We start from the raw sequence: 18,541 nt of genomic DNA, 5'->3' as shown, positions 1-18,541 counted from the left end.
CAGGACCTTAGCTGGAATTTTTGATGGAGTACAGCTTCAGAACCAGGACCTTACAGTGGCCGGAGTCGGAGCTGGTGAAGCCCGGCCGAATCAAATCCTCCGTGGCAAAGCTCGCAGAATTGATGCGAAAGCCCATTCTAGCGGGCCGACTTAATGGGCCTGCCTTGCAAAGTCGACCCACCTCGTCTTGCCGGCCTGACCCATTCGGACCGTATGGCGTTTGACATTTCAACCATTCAGCAGATGTGAGCAGTGGCATGGATGAGAAATACGATATGAGCTCGCTTCCCATCGCATCGTGGATCCATAATGTCCACGTCATGTATTCATAATGTCCACATGGTGAGAGGTTTCTGCAGCAAATTCATACTAATTCTAGAAGAAGACAAGAAGTTTGTAGTTGAGCACGTGTTACTCAATCGTTTTTAAATACTCCTTTTCAACTTCTTATAAATATTATTTATTTTCGAAAAATGATCTTCAACCATTTATCTTATCAAAATATTTATCCCATGAAATATACAATAACTTTTCTACGTACGTAACTTTTGTTATGTATTTAGACATAATATATATCTAGGTGCATATCAAAAACTATGTATCTCAAATTAACAGGGTTTGGAATCAAAAAATACAGGAAAAATAGGTAAGTTCCCCTGCTGACTTCGGTAAAAAAAAGCTATGTATATCTAGAAAAAGGCAAAACATGTACTTTGGACGGAGGGAGGGAGTATTAAGATTGTTGTTTTTATATTAGTTATATTTTCACATACTTGCACTTGAAGACGTACGGTCATTAAAAATTCAGATATCTCTATGACAAATTAGTTTGACATAATTGTAATATATTTAAAATAATGAATATATTTAGAAATAGTTTCATCAAAAAATATACCCCCATTCTAAAAAGAATAATTTTCTGTGATTTTTCAGACAGATTAAGGGTGAATGAAAAAGATGCATGTACCTGTTCAGTTTGTATATAGAAAATGGAGAAAATACATTTTCATTTAATCATGCACGCACGAGATCAATGCGCCAAATTTTGCATGCGTAAGATTTAAATCCTAAAATATTATTTTTTGATAAATTTTAAATACCAAAGTATTATTCTTTTTGGGATGGAGGAAATATTTAGAAATAGAAGGGCTATTAGTTTAAAATACTCCTTTTAGGTTCAAAAGAATGACGGTTTACATTTTGCCACACAATGTTGACACTTCCAGCCAATATGGGTCTAAATTATTTTCCATGTAACGCCAAACATCCTCAATTTCTTTAGCTTATTCATTCAGGCTTCATTATCTCCTCATCCTAGTCTTAATCCACCCCCCCTGGCCCATGCCCTCCCTTCCTCTTTTAAAAGCACTCCACCGCCCTCCCTTTCGCCATTCCAAAAAATCCCCAAATCCCGACACCGAACGCCGACGGCGATGTCCCTCCGCAAGCGCCAGCGCTCGGCCAGCAGCTCCCGCCTCGCCGCCTTCTGCTCGCCGCCGTCCCCTCCCCCTCCCTCCTCCTCTTCCGCCTCCCGCCCCGACTCGCTCTCCTTCCCCAACGCCGACCTCCTCCTCCGCCTCCACCTTGACCCCTCTTCCCCCGACGACGCCGACGCTGAGCCGTACCCCGACTGCCACCTCGCCGCCGCCGCCGGAACCTTCCTCGACCTGCACGTCTCGTCCTCGTCCCTCCTCCGTTCGCGCTACTTCGCCGCCCTCCTCTCCGACCGCTGGTCCCCGTCCCCGTTCCCCCCGGCGGGTGGCCGTCTCTCCCTCGCTGTGGTGGCGTCCCCCTCGTGCTCCCGCCCATTCCACGCCCACGTCGAGGTGCTCCGCCTCCTCCACACGCTCGACTTCGCGGGCGCCATCCGCTCCCCCGGCGATGCCCTCGACCTCCTCCCCGTCGCGCTCCAGCTCCTCTTTGACGCCTGCGTCGAGGCTTGCATCCGCTTCCTCGAGGCGGTGCCCTGGTCCGAGGACGAGGAGGCCCGCGTCATCGACCTCGCCCCGCTCCTCCCCGCCGATGAGGCAGCCGACCTGCTCGCCAGGGTCTCCCCTCCCCCCGTCGCCACTGGTCCCACTTCCGCTGCGGGGGAGGCCGCCAGGTCGCCCTCCGAGGCCATGCTGCACGGCCTGATCCACTCGGCGATCCATGGCCACCCCGTCCACGCTGCCACCAAGGCGTTCGTCGCGATGCTCCTCAAGGACTACCCGTCGCGGGACTGCGTCCACAAGGTGCTCGACGAGGCATTTCAGTCGCGCCTGGAGACAGTCAAGGAGCTCATGGGGAAGTACGCCAGCCCGGACTTCAGGGTCGCTGTGGACAGTGACGAACGCGAGGCCATACAGAGGCTGAACCTGCATTCTGCAGTGTTGAATGTGAAGCACCTGTATTGGCTCATCGAGAGGATGGTCGATCTGAGGGTGGCGGATAATGCGGTGACGCTGTGGAGTGATCAGGTTGCCCTGGCTACTGATTTGCAGAAGTTGCTGAGTGATGCGGACATGTGGAGGAACATGACGCCTGGGCTTCCGGTGCTTGTGACCAGATGCACACTCAGGCTCGCCAATTCAGTTGTCACTGGGGAGACTCTGGTACCTCGGCAGGTTAGTCTGCTAATCGATAATCTTGCTGTTGCATCAACTTTTTCATACGCATCATATCTTGTGAAGGTAAATTACGACATTAAAATGTGAGAATTCAGTAAAAAAGATGGCTAGCTCCATGTGGTTTCCTTATGTTGCATAGCAGTTGATAATAGGTTGCATATATCAACACAATACCATGGTCTGTCAGAATGATTTAACTTGCTGCAGCTTATAAGATTTGTTAATGGAATTCATTAGAAGCCTATGCCTTTGTGGTCATAGCATCTTTTCCTCTTATTGCAAAGTAGCACCCAATGTGTTCAATTGTTTATAGGCAAGCCTGAAAAGCCAGACATAACTTGCATACCATTTTTGTTGATACGTCTCACCACAAGGAAAATAGGTTCTATGGTTCTTATCCTTTTTTCATCGGGCCCTAGGTATCATATTGTTAATCATTTATTTATGCTTGCTGACATTCTCATGGCTATGCAAGATAACTTTTGTTGATACGTATTTTGGTTGATCTGAGTATTTTCTTTAAGAAGTCCAGATTAATCCTTACTTCAGTCCTAGAGTTGTTTGAGCCCCTGACTTACAGATGGAATCTACTTCCACTTATTAAAATGGATAGAGAAACTAGTGAGTGCAAATTTGTTAAAGTTATCCCTCCAGTTACAATAGTGCACCAGTTTGTACATCGATATGGTCACCAACATACTATTTTGACAATTAATTACTAGTATGATGTATTGTTATTTTTCTTATTCCTTTAGGAACAATTTATTCGATTCAAGTAACATGTTGTGTGATGACTCCATATCATCCGTCATGCTGTCAGTGGCTTAGTGGGTATTTCTGTTTGTTGAGATATGCCTGTCATAAGTTTAAGAATGCCACAAGATCTCTACAACATCGATTGGTATTGTTTTAAGATTCTCCGAATCAATTTTTTTAGGTAGTTGCTAGTGTAGCACATAATAGAGCAGACGTCTTTTATGAATATATTGATTAGTTTGTGATTCATTAGGTTAAGTGCTATTCATGCATTAATTGAAGTAATAGGTTGCGAACAGGATTATCTTGCATGAGTTGGTTGAACCGATGAAGTTGTTCAGACTTCAGAGTGATCTATTTTTGACATGATTTATTAATGGCGTGGGTTGCACTGTCATTTTTGGTAATACAACCTGTATAAGTGCTTTGATGTTGATTGGTAACCTGAATGAGTATTTGCGTGAATTTACAGGAGCAATTCCAATAAGGATTGGATTTATAGGTATGTAAATATTGTTATTGGAGTTAGGGATGGTAAAGAGCTGAAAGAAGGATATCTTTCTAGAGGATGGTAGGAATAATACTTGAACCCAGATTGTATTCAGACAAAAAGCTTCTACCTGCAACCGAATATTTTTTAATAAGTCAGCCCAGGCAAAAAAAAAAGAGAGGAAAAACCCCCGCTCAGGTCTGCTATCAGATTTGTGAACAAGACCACACCATTGACATTCTCTTGAAACCACAACCAGAATTTTTGTCATCATAAAAACAAAGCTTTGCCTGAAGGCCACAAACTAAAGATATTCAAGGATGCGTTAAGGAATGCCCCAGAGTTATGCAAACTATCCATTGTTGCCCTTTATCTACAGCATGACTGCCAGTAAACGAAATGGTATGTAGCTGCAAGTTATAGTATTTAGTTCGCTGAAGAGGTTACTCTGTATGCATACGCTCATTGGAGGCTTTGATAAAACTGCAAAGCTTGTAACATTTCTGGGAAGGCATATATTTTTTTATGAAGAACTATGAAGTCCTCCTTTATTACTGTTACTAGTATATTCTCTAGATAACAGATCAAAATGTCAAACTGGTTCTTGATTTATTCAGCATGTAGTGTCTATGATACATCTGTGCCCCAGTATCCTCCTGTCCATGTTTTTGTTGAAGCACAGGTGACACATTGGCTGCATATCTGTTTCTTGTGTTATTATTGTGCACGTGTGCTGATATTCATTACTTTTCCTTGCAATCTTTCACTCACAATATCTGGTTTGGCCTCTGTGTTTTGGTTCTGGCTTGAATTAATGCCTCTAAGGAATAAACTACGGTACATTTTAGATAGGATAAGTTTTATGATTTGCTGCATCTGTACTGTTTAGGTTTATTTTTAATACAAATTTCCCTTCCATCCGTGCATGTGCAGTTTATGTATCTATTGGCTGATGTTTCCTTCGAGCCATGCAACATTCTAGTACTTTGATGTCATGTAATTGTCAAACTGAACCGCAACCTCATTCTTTCCATTGCATCTGTGCATTTGAAGCCCTTTCTACTATATGTCTTGTCATCAGGTGAGGACGAAGCTCGTCAGTTGCTGGCTCCCTGTCCTGAACGTCTGCCGGGGCATAGTTCAACCAATGCACTTCCACAAATCAACGAACTGCCAGGAGCTGGAGGAGGCGTTTCTTCAGATCATCTCCACTCTGCCCGTCCCAGAGGCCCAGGAGCTGCTTCGGCAATGCCTCGGGTTCTCGACCCGCAACGTCGACGACTGCCCGCATCTGGTTGCCGCGTTCAAGACGTGGTTCCGGCGCGCTGGCCGGGCTCCTCTGGGTGGCGATATCTGAGACGAGCGGATGTCTGTGTCTGTATCGTCTCCAATCAGTGCGTCTTTCGCTGTGCATTCTCCCCTGTAGCTAGCTGTAGGCCTCCCTAAATCCTCTTGATTTAGTATAGTGCTTGCGTCTCTGTTTTTATATATTGTTTGTTTTCGCACTTTTACTGTCCATACTCCGTTTTACTGTCTATAATTAGCCAAGTAAAAGTGCGCTCAGTGTTTTAAACTTAATGAACACTGTTTGTGCGAATTGCACTCAATGTGCTGTGTTTGAGGGCGGAAGTATGTCTACAATTGTCTAGAGCATTGCGACTGGTCCTGACATTTGGTCCTGAAATTTGCTGTGAAGTAGACGAACACAATTTTTCTGAACCAATGAAAATAATTAGTAGTGAAAATTGCAGTGATGAAGTAGATTTACACATTTTCTGAACCCATTCGACTTAAGAATTAAGAATCGAGGACGTATTAATTAGGATTTAGGATGCTGTGGAGAAAGATAAAATTTCCTGTATGCTATTGAAAATTTAACACATCCTTCTATGCCATCCAAATTTAATTGATTCATTCTATGCCATTGGAAAATTATTTCGTCCCTGAATACCGCTGAATGTCGTGTTTCTGCGAGCTGTAAGCCTGTAGGTTCACGCCGTCAAAATGCCGTTCATCTTGTATCGTATTGCCATTTTTACCCCCTCATCGGATGTCTTCTCCAAAAACAATACAGTAGCTCTCTTCTTTCTTCCTGGAATCCCCAAATCGATTTCATTCCAAACCCGCACCCCCATCCGCCCATCCGCATCGCGCTCCCTGGTGGCGCGCAGGCCGCATCGAGCGGAGTCGGCGCCCTCTGGGTCGCGCGTGCAGGCCGCGTCGCGCGCCCCCCGCCGATCGTCGCCCCCCTGGGTCGCACGAGCGAGACGCATCGCCGCGCCGCCAGTTGCTGTCCTGTTCAGACCGATTGGTTCCTACTTTCGCATTGGCAAGGATCCCCTTGCTTGCGTGGATGCATCGTTCAATCATCTCCTGCAGAATCATTTTCACTGTTGCCGCCACTGAAATCCAATTCCCCCCTTTATCTTCTTGGGTACGGGAACCGCAATCCCTCAAGCTGGTCGCGGATTCGACAAACGCGGCAGAGTACTGGCATGCGCGCATCGACGCAATGAACATGTATGGTTTATGCATACGTATCTATAGGTGAGTGTTAATTTGTTTTGCGTACCCACTTAGTATTACTCTTAATTGCAATGTCATTAGAAGGAATAGTAACAAAAATCTCTCTTCTCGTCAAAGGTTCACCTAACAGCGTTACCATTTTGTGACAACAACGACATTTCTATCTAGAGAGTAATCATGTAAACATATCACAATATGAAACTCTTTTGTAACAACCTACTCTATCAATGAAATAGGCACCGTCTCGTGCCCATTCGTTCAAAACAAAAAAAAATTGTGACAACAACGGCACGTAAGGGATGAAGTTAAATTTCTAATGGCACTGAAGGATGAACTACATTTGGATGGCATATATTTAATGGTATAATAGGAATTTTCTCGTGGAAAAAAAGGTAACGCCTGACATTCCTCGAAGATTATTACATTGTTGTCGTACATGTCAAAAGCCCAAAGGCACGCCAAGTTTGTCCTCGTCAATTTTCTCCATGCATTGGCATTGCAAACTCACAACGAGACGAAGGAAAATGAAAAGACAAAAACTGGACCAATGCATGAGTCAGATACGCGTCATGACTTTTAACGATTTTACTTTTACCGACTAGGGGAGACTGCGAAGAGGGATGCCCTCGGCGTACGCAAGCTCGCGGCTAGTAGAAGCCCTGCACCGGCCACCGGCGGTCGGGGTCCGGCAGCCACGACGACCGCTTCTTCTTCTTAGCCTTGTCCTTCTTTCCCTCGCCGCCGTCGTCGCCATCCTCAGAGCTCCTCGAATCGCCATCCGACGCGGCGCCGCACCCGGCAGCGGCCCCGGCGCCGCCTGACTTGTGCCTGGACCGCACATACTCGATCAGCCTCCACGCCGCCGGCTTCTGCTGCTGCGGCTGCGTTGCCGGCGGCGGAGGAGGAGGCGGCTGCGGCGGGGACGCCCCCTGCTTGGCCGGCGTCTTCTGCGGCTGCTCCGGCGCCAGCGGAGCCGGCGGCGGGTTCTTGGCATCGTCGTCAAGAGGGTCGTCGGGGAGGCGCGCCGACTGGGACAGGCGCTCGTAGTCCGGCAGCGGCACGGTCTCCTCCGACGCGCCGTCCCCGTCGCCGCCGCTGCCGCCGACGCTGTCCATGAGCAGCCGGTGCTGATCGCTGCCGCCGGGCCTCCGCTTCTGCCGCCGCGCGCCGAACCTGGAGCCTGGCCTCCTGCCGCTGCTGCTGCTGGTAGCGTGCCGTCCCTGCTCCTCCTCATCGTCCGAGTGATCCAGCATGTCCATATTTAACGAGCTCCTCGGCGCCACGAACCATGCAAAATCTCTCTCTCTCTCTCTCTCTCTCTCTCTCTGCTCGTTGCTCTTTGGGAGGATAAAATCCTTTCTGCGAGTGTGGTTGTGGCCTATGGCGACGCGACTCCCAAAAGGGGACGCAGAAACCAGCAACAGGGGAATGGATATTCGGAGGAAAAGTTTGACGAGAAGTTCTCCTTCCCGTCCGGCCCGGCTGTTGGCGTTGATCTGAGCTGGTGGTTGACTTGGAGGAAGGGCGTCGTGTGGCGGGTTGGCGGCGTCGTGCACACGCGGTCCGCTTGGTTACGTGTCGCCCTGGACGAAGGAGTGGGTCCCGCTGGACAGTGACGAAGACGTACGGTTCGATGCCTGACGCCGCGGCGTCCGTGGATTTTGACGGTTTTGGGGCACAAGAATTTGCGAATTTTCCTGGGACCGGACTTCTAGCCCGTCATTGAGAAGAGCTCCTAAATCTTCGAGAAGATCTTGGTACGGAGGAGAAGCAATGATCACTGCCATCGTTCCTACCTAAATTCCGGTCAAATCCGTGATCATTTGACCGCATCGTTCCTAGATACACCGTGTGTGGTGGGCTTGGATAAGAATTATCCCGAGTTCAGGACCGCTATACCTGACGAAGTGACTGAAGTTTCAGCTGGACATTACTATTCATTCAAGACATCGGCCGCAGTGATGGTATAACGAAATTGCCATTTGAAGGGCGTTTATTGGGGAGTACCCCGCGGATTCCCTAACACATTATCATAGGAGTAGTTGCAGATACCGCCTACTAGCCAGTCTGCACTTTGCGAGGAAATTATGTTTTTTTAAACAAAATACGAGGATATTATTGTTTGAAGTACAATTTTAATGGTTCTAGATTTCGACTCAAGTAGGCTGTGCATTTTGCAGCTTTTATCCAGTCAAATGACACGAGGAGAATATATATGAGAGTTCTAAGTACAATGATTTAGCATTGGAGGAATGTGAATCCGAGACTGATTATTTTGGCTGGATTTGCAATTTTTTGATGTTTTATTTTATAATCTTAATGTAGTACTCGACCAACAATATTTTACTTAAGCTCATTTTATATTGTTCGTATATCTTTGGATCTAGGACCAAATACAGCTTGTCGGATGCCAAATTGGGTTTTTGCATACCGATCGTGGTCCCTTCATGCCTCGAGGAAATGACGGTTTCAATTAATTTAAGCAAGCCCGACGATCATTGGTTCTTCCATTCTATTGATTGTAGATCACTTAATCAGCATCATATGTCCTAGATCCTAAACTTCTTATCATCTTAAATCCTACGTGGATCTAAGTGTTAATGGGTTAAAATGCTAATCTTTAGCACTAGCTAGCCCATTCAAACAAAAATGCTAATGGGTGGGTTAAACTTTAGGTAAGCTCAAAAAAATATATTTAAACATCCGCTAGGAGATGTGAGATAATTAGTGCAAATAAGAACCAACAGCTTGGAAAAGACCAAATACCCCAACTATCACCCATACATCATTGCTCCCTCCGTTCCAAATAGTAGAAATCTACAACTTAGAATGGAGGTAGTATTTTTTTAACATAGAGAAACAAAACTTAAATCACCTGAAACGACGATTGGATCACATCGAGACCGATCTACGCGGCGAGTCGGCGTCGATACATCATAGGCCATGTTTAGTTACTCCCAACTTTCAACTTTGACACTATGCAAAAAGAAGATTCCCCATCACATCAAACTTGCGGTACATGTATGGAGTACTAAATGTAGATGAAATTAAAAAGTAATTGTACAGTTTTGTTGTACTTTACGAGACGAATCTTTTGAGCCTAATTAGTTAATATTTGGACAATAATTCACAAATACAAACGAAACGCTACAGTGTGCTACAGTGCTGTAACAGTAATTTGGCACCTCCCAAATTGGCCAACTAAACAAGGCCATACTTGCATGCCGGACTTCGTCACTTCTTTTACACGCCAAGCCACACAGAGATGGAAAGATTTGTCTTGGTCAACACTCAACACACGCGACCGAGGACGGGAGGAATTCCAAGCTAGCAAATCAGTAAACACCGGTGCCACCCGCCGGTGCCATGTTTTACGTCTAGGAAATGCGCACGGACACTTACAATATGCGCTAACGCACTTACACTCATCCTTATAAATATACATCGACATATCCTACCTCTACGAGCATTTGTGGGCTAGAGACTGAGCTGGCAGATCTTGTGAGTCGCTACTTCCACCTCGCTGTCAACGGACACGTCACCGTAAGTTAAATCCTTAATAAATCTAGAAAAAAAATACCTTGATAATTTTTTTTAACAAACTAAAAAACAAGTATCCTGTGCTGAGTTGAGGACTCAAACAAGAAATCTGCCAGCTAAGCTACGCTGAGTTCCTATATAACTCAGACTTAAAGCAAAGGATATGCAATATAAATGAGTAACAAATTGGTCGGAACTACCCGTTCCTCTAATGGTATCAGTGTGCCACCACTAGCATCGCTATGTGTGAACTTTGCAAATAGTTTTGGTCGGCTTATTTATACGTTACTCCCTCCGTTCCAAGTTATAAAGCGTTTTATAATTTGTGGAGGGACGGAGGAAGTAAACGGCATCGTTAATTCTCTTAACAGTGTCACGTGCACCAAATTGCAAATTTTAGCTATGAGGGCATGACTATGATTTTTTTAATCATCATGTGAGTATGCGACTCCGTGGCTTAGGCTAATCCCAGTGGGAGTTTCATAGAGGTTTCATACACATTAAATACGGTGACATATCAGCATATGTGATGACATGGCATGGTAGTTATGAAGTGAGAGAGGGAAGGGGTTTCATCAGGATGAAACTGTGTATACACTGTTTCCAAGACTATGAAACCTATTGAAACTTGCATTGGAAGCTATAGAGTTTCATTTCATCTAACCATATCCAATCACATGCCTCACAATTAAATGTCATGAGCATCCTATGAAATCGTGAAATGAAACTGTGCACTGGGACTCCCTATTTCATTCATGAGAATACACTTCATGGGATGATGTGGCATCTTTGAAAACAGTGCAATGAAACCTGCACTGGGACTAGCCATATGGTCACGAAAACGTGAGAGCGCGTAGAACATGGTGTCCAGTTTATATTTTGTTTCTCTTTATTTCTGGTGTCTTTATGCTTTTGGCAGCAAGGGCAGCCAAGCATGTACCGCGTTCGCCGTGCGTGACAAGTATTAGGAACCAATCACATCGGTGGATCACTCTTGCTACCGTGCAACGCCTTGAGCTCTTCTACCAGCCGTGCCCAGTCACCGCAAGACGAGCCGCCCTCAGCTACCGCCGCACGCGCCGCGGCGCCGAGCTCCCTGGACCTGGCCCTCCTCGCCGCCGCGGCCGCCTCCTCGCCTTGGCCGTCGCCCATGAGCCTCCCCACGGTGCGCGCCACCGCGTCGGCCGGCACCACGGCCTCCAGGCCCCCCTCGCGCACCCGCACCCCCACGCGGAGCACCTCCACGAGGAACGCCTCGTTCACAAACTGCTCGGCGCGGAGCGGCCACGTCGCGAGTGGCACGCCGGCGCAGACGGCCTCCAGCACCGAGTTCCAGCCGCAGTGGGTCACGAACCCGCCCACGGCGCGGTGCGCCAGGATCTCCGCCTGCGGCGCCCACCGCCCGGCCACCACCATGCCGTGGCTGGACGCGCACTCCTCCCGAGACGTGCCGCCGCCCCCACCCTCCCCTCCGGCCGCCGGGATCACACAGAGGAACGGCCGGCCGGACGCGCGCAGCCCGGCGGCAAGCTCGCGGAGCTGGCTCTCGCCCAGCGCGCACGTGCTCCCGAAGCACACGTACACCACCGACCCCGCCGGGCGGCCGTCGAGCCACTGCAGGATGGGGTCCCGCTCGGCGGTGCGGGCAGAGACAGCGGCGGCGCGCGTGGGGCCGACGAGGAACACCTCCTTGCGGCGCCCGACGAGCTGGCTCTGGTAGTAGGCGGCGAAGTCGGCCTCGAGCGCCGAGAAGGTGTTGAACGCGATGGCGCAGCTCTCGGCCTCGGCGGCGCGGAAGAGCGGGAGGTGCGCCAGAGCCTCCTCGTTGACCTGCGCCCTGCGCAGCTTGAGGGGGCACGGGAACCCGCCGGGGACGACGAACGGGTCCGGGAGGACCTCGGGGCGGTGGAGGTGGACCGCGACCATGGCGGCCGCGGCGAAGGCGCCGATGGTGTGGAACGTGACGTGCGGCACGCCGCAGTCGCGCGCGACCCGCGGGGCCCAGTAGAGCACGGCGTCCGAGACGACCGCCGCTGGCCCGTCGCGGGCGCGGAGGGCGGCCGCGAGCGCCGGCGCCAGCGCGGACTCCGCGGCGGCGAAGAAGGCCGGCCCGGAGGATGCCTCGTCCGGGAGCAGGGAGAAGTCCTCGTGCCCGCCCGGGCAGCGGAAATCCGCCACGTGCACCGGCACGGACGGCGGCGCGAGGGCCGCGAAGTGCGGCGTGGTGACGATGGCGGCCGTGGTGGCCGCGGTGGAGACGCCGTGTTCTCCGCAGGGGTCGGCGGCTGCGGCGGCCTTGGCCGCGAGGGGCGCGAAGTGGCTGCGCGCCAGGAATGGCACGAAGACGAGGTGAAGTGGAGGCGCGGTGGCGCGTTCTCGCTGCTGCTGGGTGAGCGGCATGGCGCGGGTTGTTTTCTCGTGGGCTGGAGCACGGCTGGCTGTGTGTGTGCGTGTTGCGGAGGTTGTGGGCTGGGCTTCTTGTTTGCGGTGGGTTGGGTTGGGGTGTGGCAGATGCGTGTGGGATTGGGCCTACGGAATCCTCGGTCATGAAGAACATGCCGCATGTGAGTGTGTTTAGTTTGTGTATCTTCAACAACCCGATGCTCTTAAAAAGTTAAAATTACGAAAATGGAGTCCTTTGGCTGTCCTGACAAAAGAGGGAAATCGGTGTCCCAAGCACTGTTGAGGCATGAATGCCGACGATGCTGATTGTGCTGGTTCGTGATCCGGACGCGCCATGCATTTCCTCCCAACTTTCCTAAGCAACAATGCAACTGCAACTGTGGCGACGGCGATGTAATTTACTAAACGCTACTTCCTTCTCTAATTATCGGATGTACAGCCCATAGTTCTCTAATTACGGTTTTATGAAGAATTTGTTTCATATTCCCTCCTACTTTCCGTTATGAGGGACGCACATCTTTTTGCACAGACCAAGAGGAAGGATAATGGACGGTATGGCCGTCGCTTCGCGCTTTGGTTTCTTTGCATGCAGTGCTAGCGAAATGAAGCAGCATGGATGGCATCAATGGCGTGACTAAAAACGCTTTGCTTTGGAATAGCAATGACTCGATACATTTTCGCATTGAGAAAAGAGTGCAGCTTCTATGTGTGAACGTACGGCTGACAAAAAAGGTACACTCTCTATTCAAGACCGGAGGGAGTTTTCTTTTTGGCGAGCGGCTTATTTAATTTCGTATTTGTATCCAGTAGAATAGTGACTGATATGATCTTATTTCATTTAACATTGAATCATTATGATTTAAAGGTGCACGCTGAGATTTTTTTAGGAAATATTTAATCTCCGGAGTCCTTTTTAGTCGGATGTTTTTCAATTTTGTTTTTAAGACATCCTAGGAATTTATTCACGAGTGCCTTCATATACAAGTCCGTCGAATTGGCAGATTTTGGGCTCACGTAGACGTAGTTGGGAAGGTTTCTTTCATCACTCTTTACTTAGAGAGCTCCTAAGTACATGATCAAACAAGTCTTAATAGAAGGTTTCAATTAAATTTTATGAGCATATGTCACATCAGCAATTTTGCTGATTTGTCAATATCATTATAAGAAGAGAGAATGGGTGTTTCATCACGTGTGAAAAGGAGTTTCATCCTTATGATACTCAGCTGTCACATTATCAAGTTTACAATCTTGATAACTATGCAATGAAAATGTGCACTGAAACTGATCTGGTTGTGACACGACCGATTTGACGCTCAAACATTTAAGAGTATCGAAGAAAATTATAGTCAATAGTGACTACTCTATGAATGACAAATAGTATATTTACCAATATGCACCTAAGTAGGGTGGAATCCTGTCCATACGAGTTCAATCTCCGACTCGGTAAGAATAGTTGTATTTACTGCTACTTATTTTTTTCAGTGGTAATTAATCGGTCGACCGTCTAATCTTTTAGTACACAGGCCGTATGCACGTATACTAAGCGCAAGCACATATGAATATCTGTTGCATAATGTATATTTGCTCGTTTTCCATGCGCTGAGCCACAGTGCAAATCCCAGCCGTCGGATTCGCTGCAGCTCTACTGAGCTGACACCGTGCCAGCGAGCGACGCCCTCAGCGAGCAAAGAGGCGGCCCGGCGTTAACCACTCCACGTCGTTTCCACCCTCCCAAAAATGCAAACCGATCGGACGATTCTTCTTCCTCTTCTTCTACCCCGCGGCGCCGGCCCTGCCCCTGGTCATGTCAGTCTTGCCGCCATTGCGTGACTCGCAGCTCCCCGGTTCTCTTGCCTGCTTACGTATCCTGGTGTGGAGTCTTCTTCAACCTCCTTTTCTGTTCATGTTCTTGCTGTTGCTCGATGGCAAACTGGTTTTGCGGATTCTTCTTTTTCCAAAATACTTCTTTGTTATTTGCTATACCTTATACCATATAATTGGTATGAAAAAAAAAGAATTATCTTTTGAGGAAATAGATGGCACTATGCAAGAATCATCCCTACACGTGGAATTCATTTTTTTCGCAACCGTACCTTAGCACGAAGGCACGTTTTTTATTAAGAGGAAGACTACATGTGGAATTCATGTTCTTGAGTTGTATCATACTATCATTTCGTCTTGTCAGATCTAATGTTTCTCACGCTCATTCTCGGAAAAAGAATTATTTCTCATGCTCAGGCAGATGTTAGATAAAAGAGCCTTTCCCCTTAACTCCAAGTAACAATCCGGACATTCAATAGAGTCAGTTGCTTAATTAAGGCCGTCCTTTTACGAACATAGTAGTGCTTAATAGAGTATAGTTTTGACGTTTTCGCTGTCAATGTACGTTCCTATCAGCAAACAGAAACTTGCAAACTGAGACTTAAGGGGACATACCAGTATCAAAAAGAAAAAAAGATTTAAGAGGACATACCACAACTCCAGAAGTTAGAAGCTGCTGCCTGTACTTACTCATTTCCATACTATGTTCCTATCAGCAAAATGAGAGTTAAGAGGACATACCACAACTCCAGAAGCAAGTAGGTCCTGCCTGTGCCTGCTCATTTCCATACTACAATCGGATGCCAGGTCCAGTGAATTACTTGTCTTTGACATGTTTTTGTCTGGTATAGTTGGTGTAAAGGCTGTAGCCTACAGAATAACAGAACAAATACGTAATAGTAGATCAGCTAAAGGGGATGAGGCACATGCTGTTCTTGGTAGTTAGAAACAATCAAACACTCAGTGTATTTATTTCAGCATGCAGAAACGCCGCTCTGTGCAAATATTCTGAAAAGAGAGTAGCACTCTGCATATGAACCAGTAATATGCAAATATTCTGTCATTTCTGGTGTTTGCATTCGAACAAGTAAATTTCATTCAAGTGTATTGTTTTTCAATTGGCATAGTTACTGTTTTGTACTTTTATGCTGTGTCTTTGGGAATGAATTTGGTCTGCGGTTAGTTACTGCTATTCAAAAAAGTTCACTATAAGTGCCATCCATTTTAGGGTTGACCAACGCTTGGAGTGAAAGAAACCATGTTTAGGAGAAAGCATTCTTCTCATTTCGATTCTAGTGATGCTGCTCAGCGAGAAGCAAAGATAAATTTTGAAAATTTCCATTTCATCATAAGCTTGTGGAACTGTTAGAAATACAAAATACTTGGCTTGGAACTGCAGCATATTGTTTCCTTGTCCATTTCTCACACAACCACCACGAACATGCAGATCAATGAACTGAAAGCTGCACTTGGGCCTTTGTCTACCCGTGATGAGAAGTACTGCAGCGTAGCATGCTTGGCAAGATATCTCGAAGCCCGTAACTGGAATGTTGCCAAGTCGAGAAAAATGTTGGAAGAAAGTCTCAAGTGGAGGGCAGCTTACAGGCCAGAAGATATTCGCTGGGTTTTTTTTTCGAGAATACGTAGAAGAGCTGCGTATCATTGTATCAAGAAGAGTGTTACGATAGGAAGTTTGTTACAATGCGGGCCAACCGGGCGCACGCACACGGAACATCATCCCCTTAACGATTATGCAATGAATTAAACAACCAAACAACGAGAATCAGGAGTGTAGAAACTCTAGAGATGTGCTCCTCCTCCTGATGTAGGCCAACCCAAGAGGGGTAGGTGTTTAGTTCCTGCACTGCACCATAGGTTGGCCTGATCAACAATTTCAATGACAAGCCGGCTGTGCTGCTTTGCTTGTGATCCATGGAAGGTCCTTGCATTTCGTTCTTTCCAAATGCTCCATGAGATGAGCATAAACGCGAGTCCAAGCCTCTTTTCTTTAGCGCGTTCATATCTCTTCGCTTGAGCAGCCACCAGTCAATGAGTGTAACCTCCTGCGCAGGGATGTGGTTCTGAATATTTAGCAAGGAACTGATCTCCTGCCATACCTGCATGGAGTAAGAGCATCTAGCGAATAGGTGATCTGCTGTTTCCCGTTCCTGGTCGCACAGAGCGCACGATGCTTGATCCTGAAGCCCTCGGCGTTGCCTTCTGTCGGCTGTCCAGAGCCTGTCCTTCACTGCCAACCACATGAAAAATTTCACTTTCAGAGGTGCCCATGCCCGCCAGATTGTCTTTGCTCCTGCAAATCTGATTGCTCCCTGGAAGAAGGCTCTATAAGCTGATATTCGCTGGGTAAATCTGTTCTTTCTGATAGCCCTTGGTTCCTTGAATGTATCGCGCAAGTTATTTTGTTTTTCTGATTCCTGACCAAGGGACTAAACATCACTTTAACTTCCTTTTAGCCTGAAGTGTCTGTCGAAGCGGAAACAGGAAAAATGTACGGGGCAAGTTTTCGAGATAGAGAGGGGCGAACTGTTCTTGTTGTGGCACCGGCAAACCATCAAGATAGAAGTCCTATTTTAAAGTACCATATTCATATCCTTGCTACTTTTTCTTTTGAAAAACACTTTGATGTCGCTAAGCTCAGGTCAGATTTCATCTATGTACTTTTGTTTTTTTCAGAATACATCGTCGCACGAAGGGCAGATACGGTTCCTTGTATATACTTTGGAGAATGCCGTCCTGAGCCTGCCTAAAGGTCAAGAGAAAATGGTCTGGCTGATAGACTTCACAGGATGGACAATGGCAAACGCCGTGCCCATAAAGACTGCCCGAGAAACTATAAATATCCTACAAAATCATTACCCTGAGCCTGAGAGGCTGGCTGTTGCATTTCTATTGACCCCCGAAAGTATTTGAAGCGTTTTGGAAGGTAACGGCTCTCAATCTTTCTTAAAGTTATGTGTGTGTATATTCACGAATATCGTTCACTGGACAAAATATTTTCAAGTTCATTCAAAAAAATATACAAATATCCAAAACAAAATTATGGAGTTGACATAGAGAAAAATGTTGCCTTTTTCTTTTGCAACTTAGTATTTCCTTGACCCAAGATCGATCGAGAAGGTGAAGTTTGTGTACCTTAAGGATGAGGAGAGCATGAAGGTCATGCGCAAGTACATAGACCCGAAAGTCCTTCCTCTCGAGTTTGGGGGCAAGAGCGATGTGGTTTATAACCATGAGGAATACTCTGAGTTGATAACCAAAGATGACATCCAAACTGCTAACAGTTGGGCAGAAGATGCAAAAACTGACCATATTAACCATGCCATCAGTGGGACCTTGGTCCCTGAGGTCACTCCTCAGATGTCGCTAATTACTGCTTAAGCCAGTTGTGGAGTATCAACCCCTCCTGACAAGAGTATTTATAGGAGTACATAGCTTTCAAGGAAGGAAATACGGAGTAGACAAGGAGGACTAGTGGATCGGAATGTTGAGCTGTTGACACTAAAAAGAAATAAATTAATAGCAAATAATGTATTAGCAAGATTTTTCATGAAATATAATTTTATAATATATCTCTCTCCTTTGAATACTCACGACTTGCATACTATTAATACTCACGTGCAACCTATATGAACACCTATAAAAGATCGGGTACTCACGTACAACCTACAACCTATATGAACACCTATAAAAGATTGGGTCTGGAGCCTTGTTGTTGAAGGGTTGGCGATCACGTCATCTACTGCTAAAAGAATAACATTGTTAATTTCTAAAAATAACCATAATATAGATATTATTAGTCCAAAGAAGATATTGTGTCAACGTTAGATAGGGAAATAACAAAAGCTTAATAGTCACTTTGCATTGATTCTGTGCCATCTGATTATTTACCCTTCAACATGAGACACTTTTTCTAGAGCCTACCCTCAGTGTAACGGTGGAAACATGAAAAGTACGTCTCCACGAATTACAAACACGTCAATGCTTTTAGCCGTTTATTTATAGTTGTGTAATAGGAGGAGGCGCATATATGGGTGTGTGAGTGTGGGTGGGCTTGGGCTGTGGCAAATGAACCGGTGCATCGTCCCTATTGAAAAACATGAGACGCTTTTGCAAATCTAAATGAAAAAAAATACACGCCTCGTATGAAATTACATGTACTTCCTCCTACTACAAATGTAAATTCCAAGGCCTTTCAAATTTTGACCATTGATATCTAAACTTCTATATATGACACGCAGGATTGATGTTGTTCACTATGAGACATGTTTTCATACAATTTTTTTTTATGAATACCGTTAGCTAAAATGTTACATCAAAGATCAAACGGGGCGTCAGACCTGCAATATGCATGATAATGTGGCTGGTTTCTAGAAGA

General features: G+C 46.6%; 3 protein-coding genes and 1 pseudogene across 4 annotated transcripts; 2 read left to right on the top strand and 2 right to left on the bottom strand.

Annotated features, from left to right (window-relative positions):
* Positions 1-1,385: 1,385 nt before the first annotated feature.
* Positions 1,386-5,462, top strand: LOC101767836 (BTB/POZ domain-containing protein At1g63850). Of its 2 annotated transcripts, XM_012848697.2 has the most exons (3): positions 1,386-2,606; positions 3,838-3,867; positions 4,937-5,070. In XM_012848697.2, exons 1-2 carry the CDS (start codon positions 1,434-1,436, stop codon positions 3,850-3,852), a joined length of 1,188 nt encoding a protein of 395 aa, XP_012704151.1. In that variant the 5' UTR covers positions 1,386-1,433; the 3' UTR covers positions 3,853-3,867; positions 4,937-5,070. The 2 variants fall into 2 exon arrangements, with proteins under 2 accessions (XP_012704151.1, XP_004981939.1); XM_004981882.2 differs by lacking the exon at positions 3,838-3,867 and having other exon boundaries at positions 1,388-2,606; positions 4,937-5,462.
* Positions 5,463-6,711: 1,249 nt separating this feature from the next.
* Positions 6,712-7,883, bottom strand: LOC101767027 (proline-rich protein 12). Its single transcript, XM_004981880.2, has one exon. The coding sequence runs from the start codon at positions 7,638-7,640 to the stop codon at positions 7,029-7,031; it is 612 nt and encodes a 203-aa protein (XP_004981937.1). The 5' UTR covers positions 7,641-7,883; the 3' UTR covers positions 6,712-7,028.
* A 2,825-nt stretch (positions 7,884-10,708) lies between these two features.
* Positions 10,709-12,364, bottom strand: LOC101767436 (UDP-glycosyltransferase 73B4). The gene has a single exon (XM_004981881.2). The coding sequence runs from the start codon at positions 12,319-12,321 to the stop codon at positions 10,897-10,899; it is 1,425 nt and encodes a 474-aa protein (XP_004981938.1). The 5' UTR covers positions 12,322-12,364; the 3' UTR covers positions 10,709-10,896.
* Positions 12,365-15,403: 3,039 nt separating this feature from the next.
* On the top strand, positions 15,404-17,598 carry LOC101766928 (annotated as a pseudogene).
* Positions 17,599-18,541: the final 943 nt, after the last annotated feature.

This window comes from Setaria italica, chromosome IX (genome assembly GCF_000263155.2).
Source record: "Setaria italica strain Yugu1 chromosome IX, Setaria_italica_v2.0, whole genome shotgun sequence".
NCBI lineage: Eukaryota > Viridiplantae > Streptophyta > Magnoliopsida > Poales > Poaceae > Setaria > Setaria italica.
Note: the sequence above shows the minus strand (reverse complement) of the source record. Positions and strands in the feature narration are given on the sequence as shown.

Coding starts and splice junctions, on each gene's coding strand:
- LOC101767836 (XM_004981882.2), top strand. CDS start 1,434: ATGTCCCTCCGCAAGCGCCAGCGCTCGGCCAGCAGCTCCCGCCTCGCC. Junction 2,607..4,936: donor AGACTCTGGTACCTCGGCAG/GTTAGTCTGCTA, acceptor TCTTGTCATCAG/GTGAGGACGAAGCTCGTCAG.
- LOC101767027 (XM_004981880.2), bottom strand. CDS start 7,640: ATGGACATGCTGGATCACTCGGACGATGAGGAGGAGCAGGGACGGCAC.
- LOC101767436 (XM_004981881.2), bottom strand. CDS start 12,321: ATGCCGCTCACCCAGCAGCAGCGAGAACGCGCCACCGCGCCTCCACTT.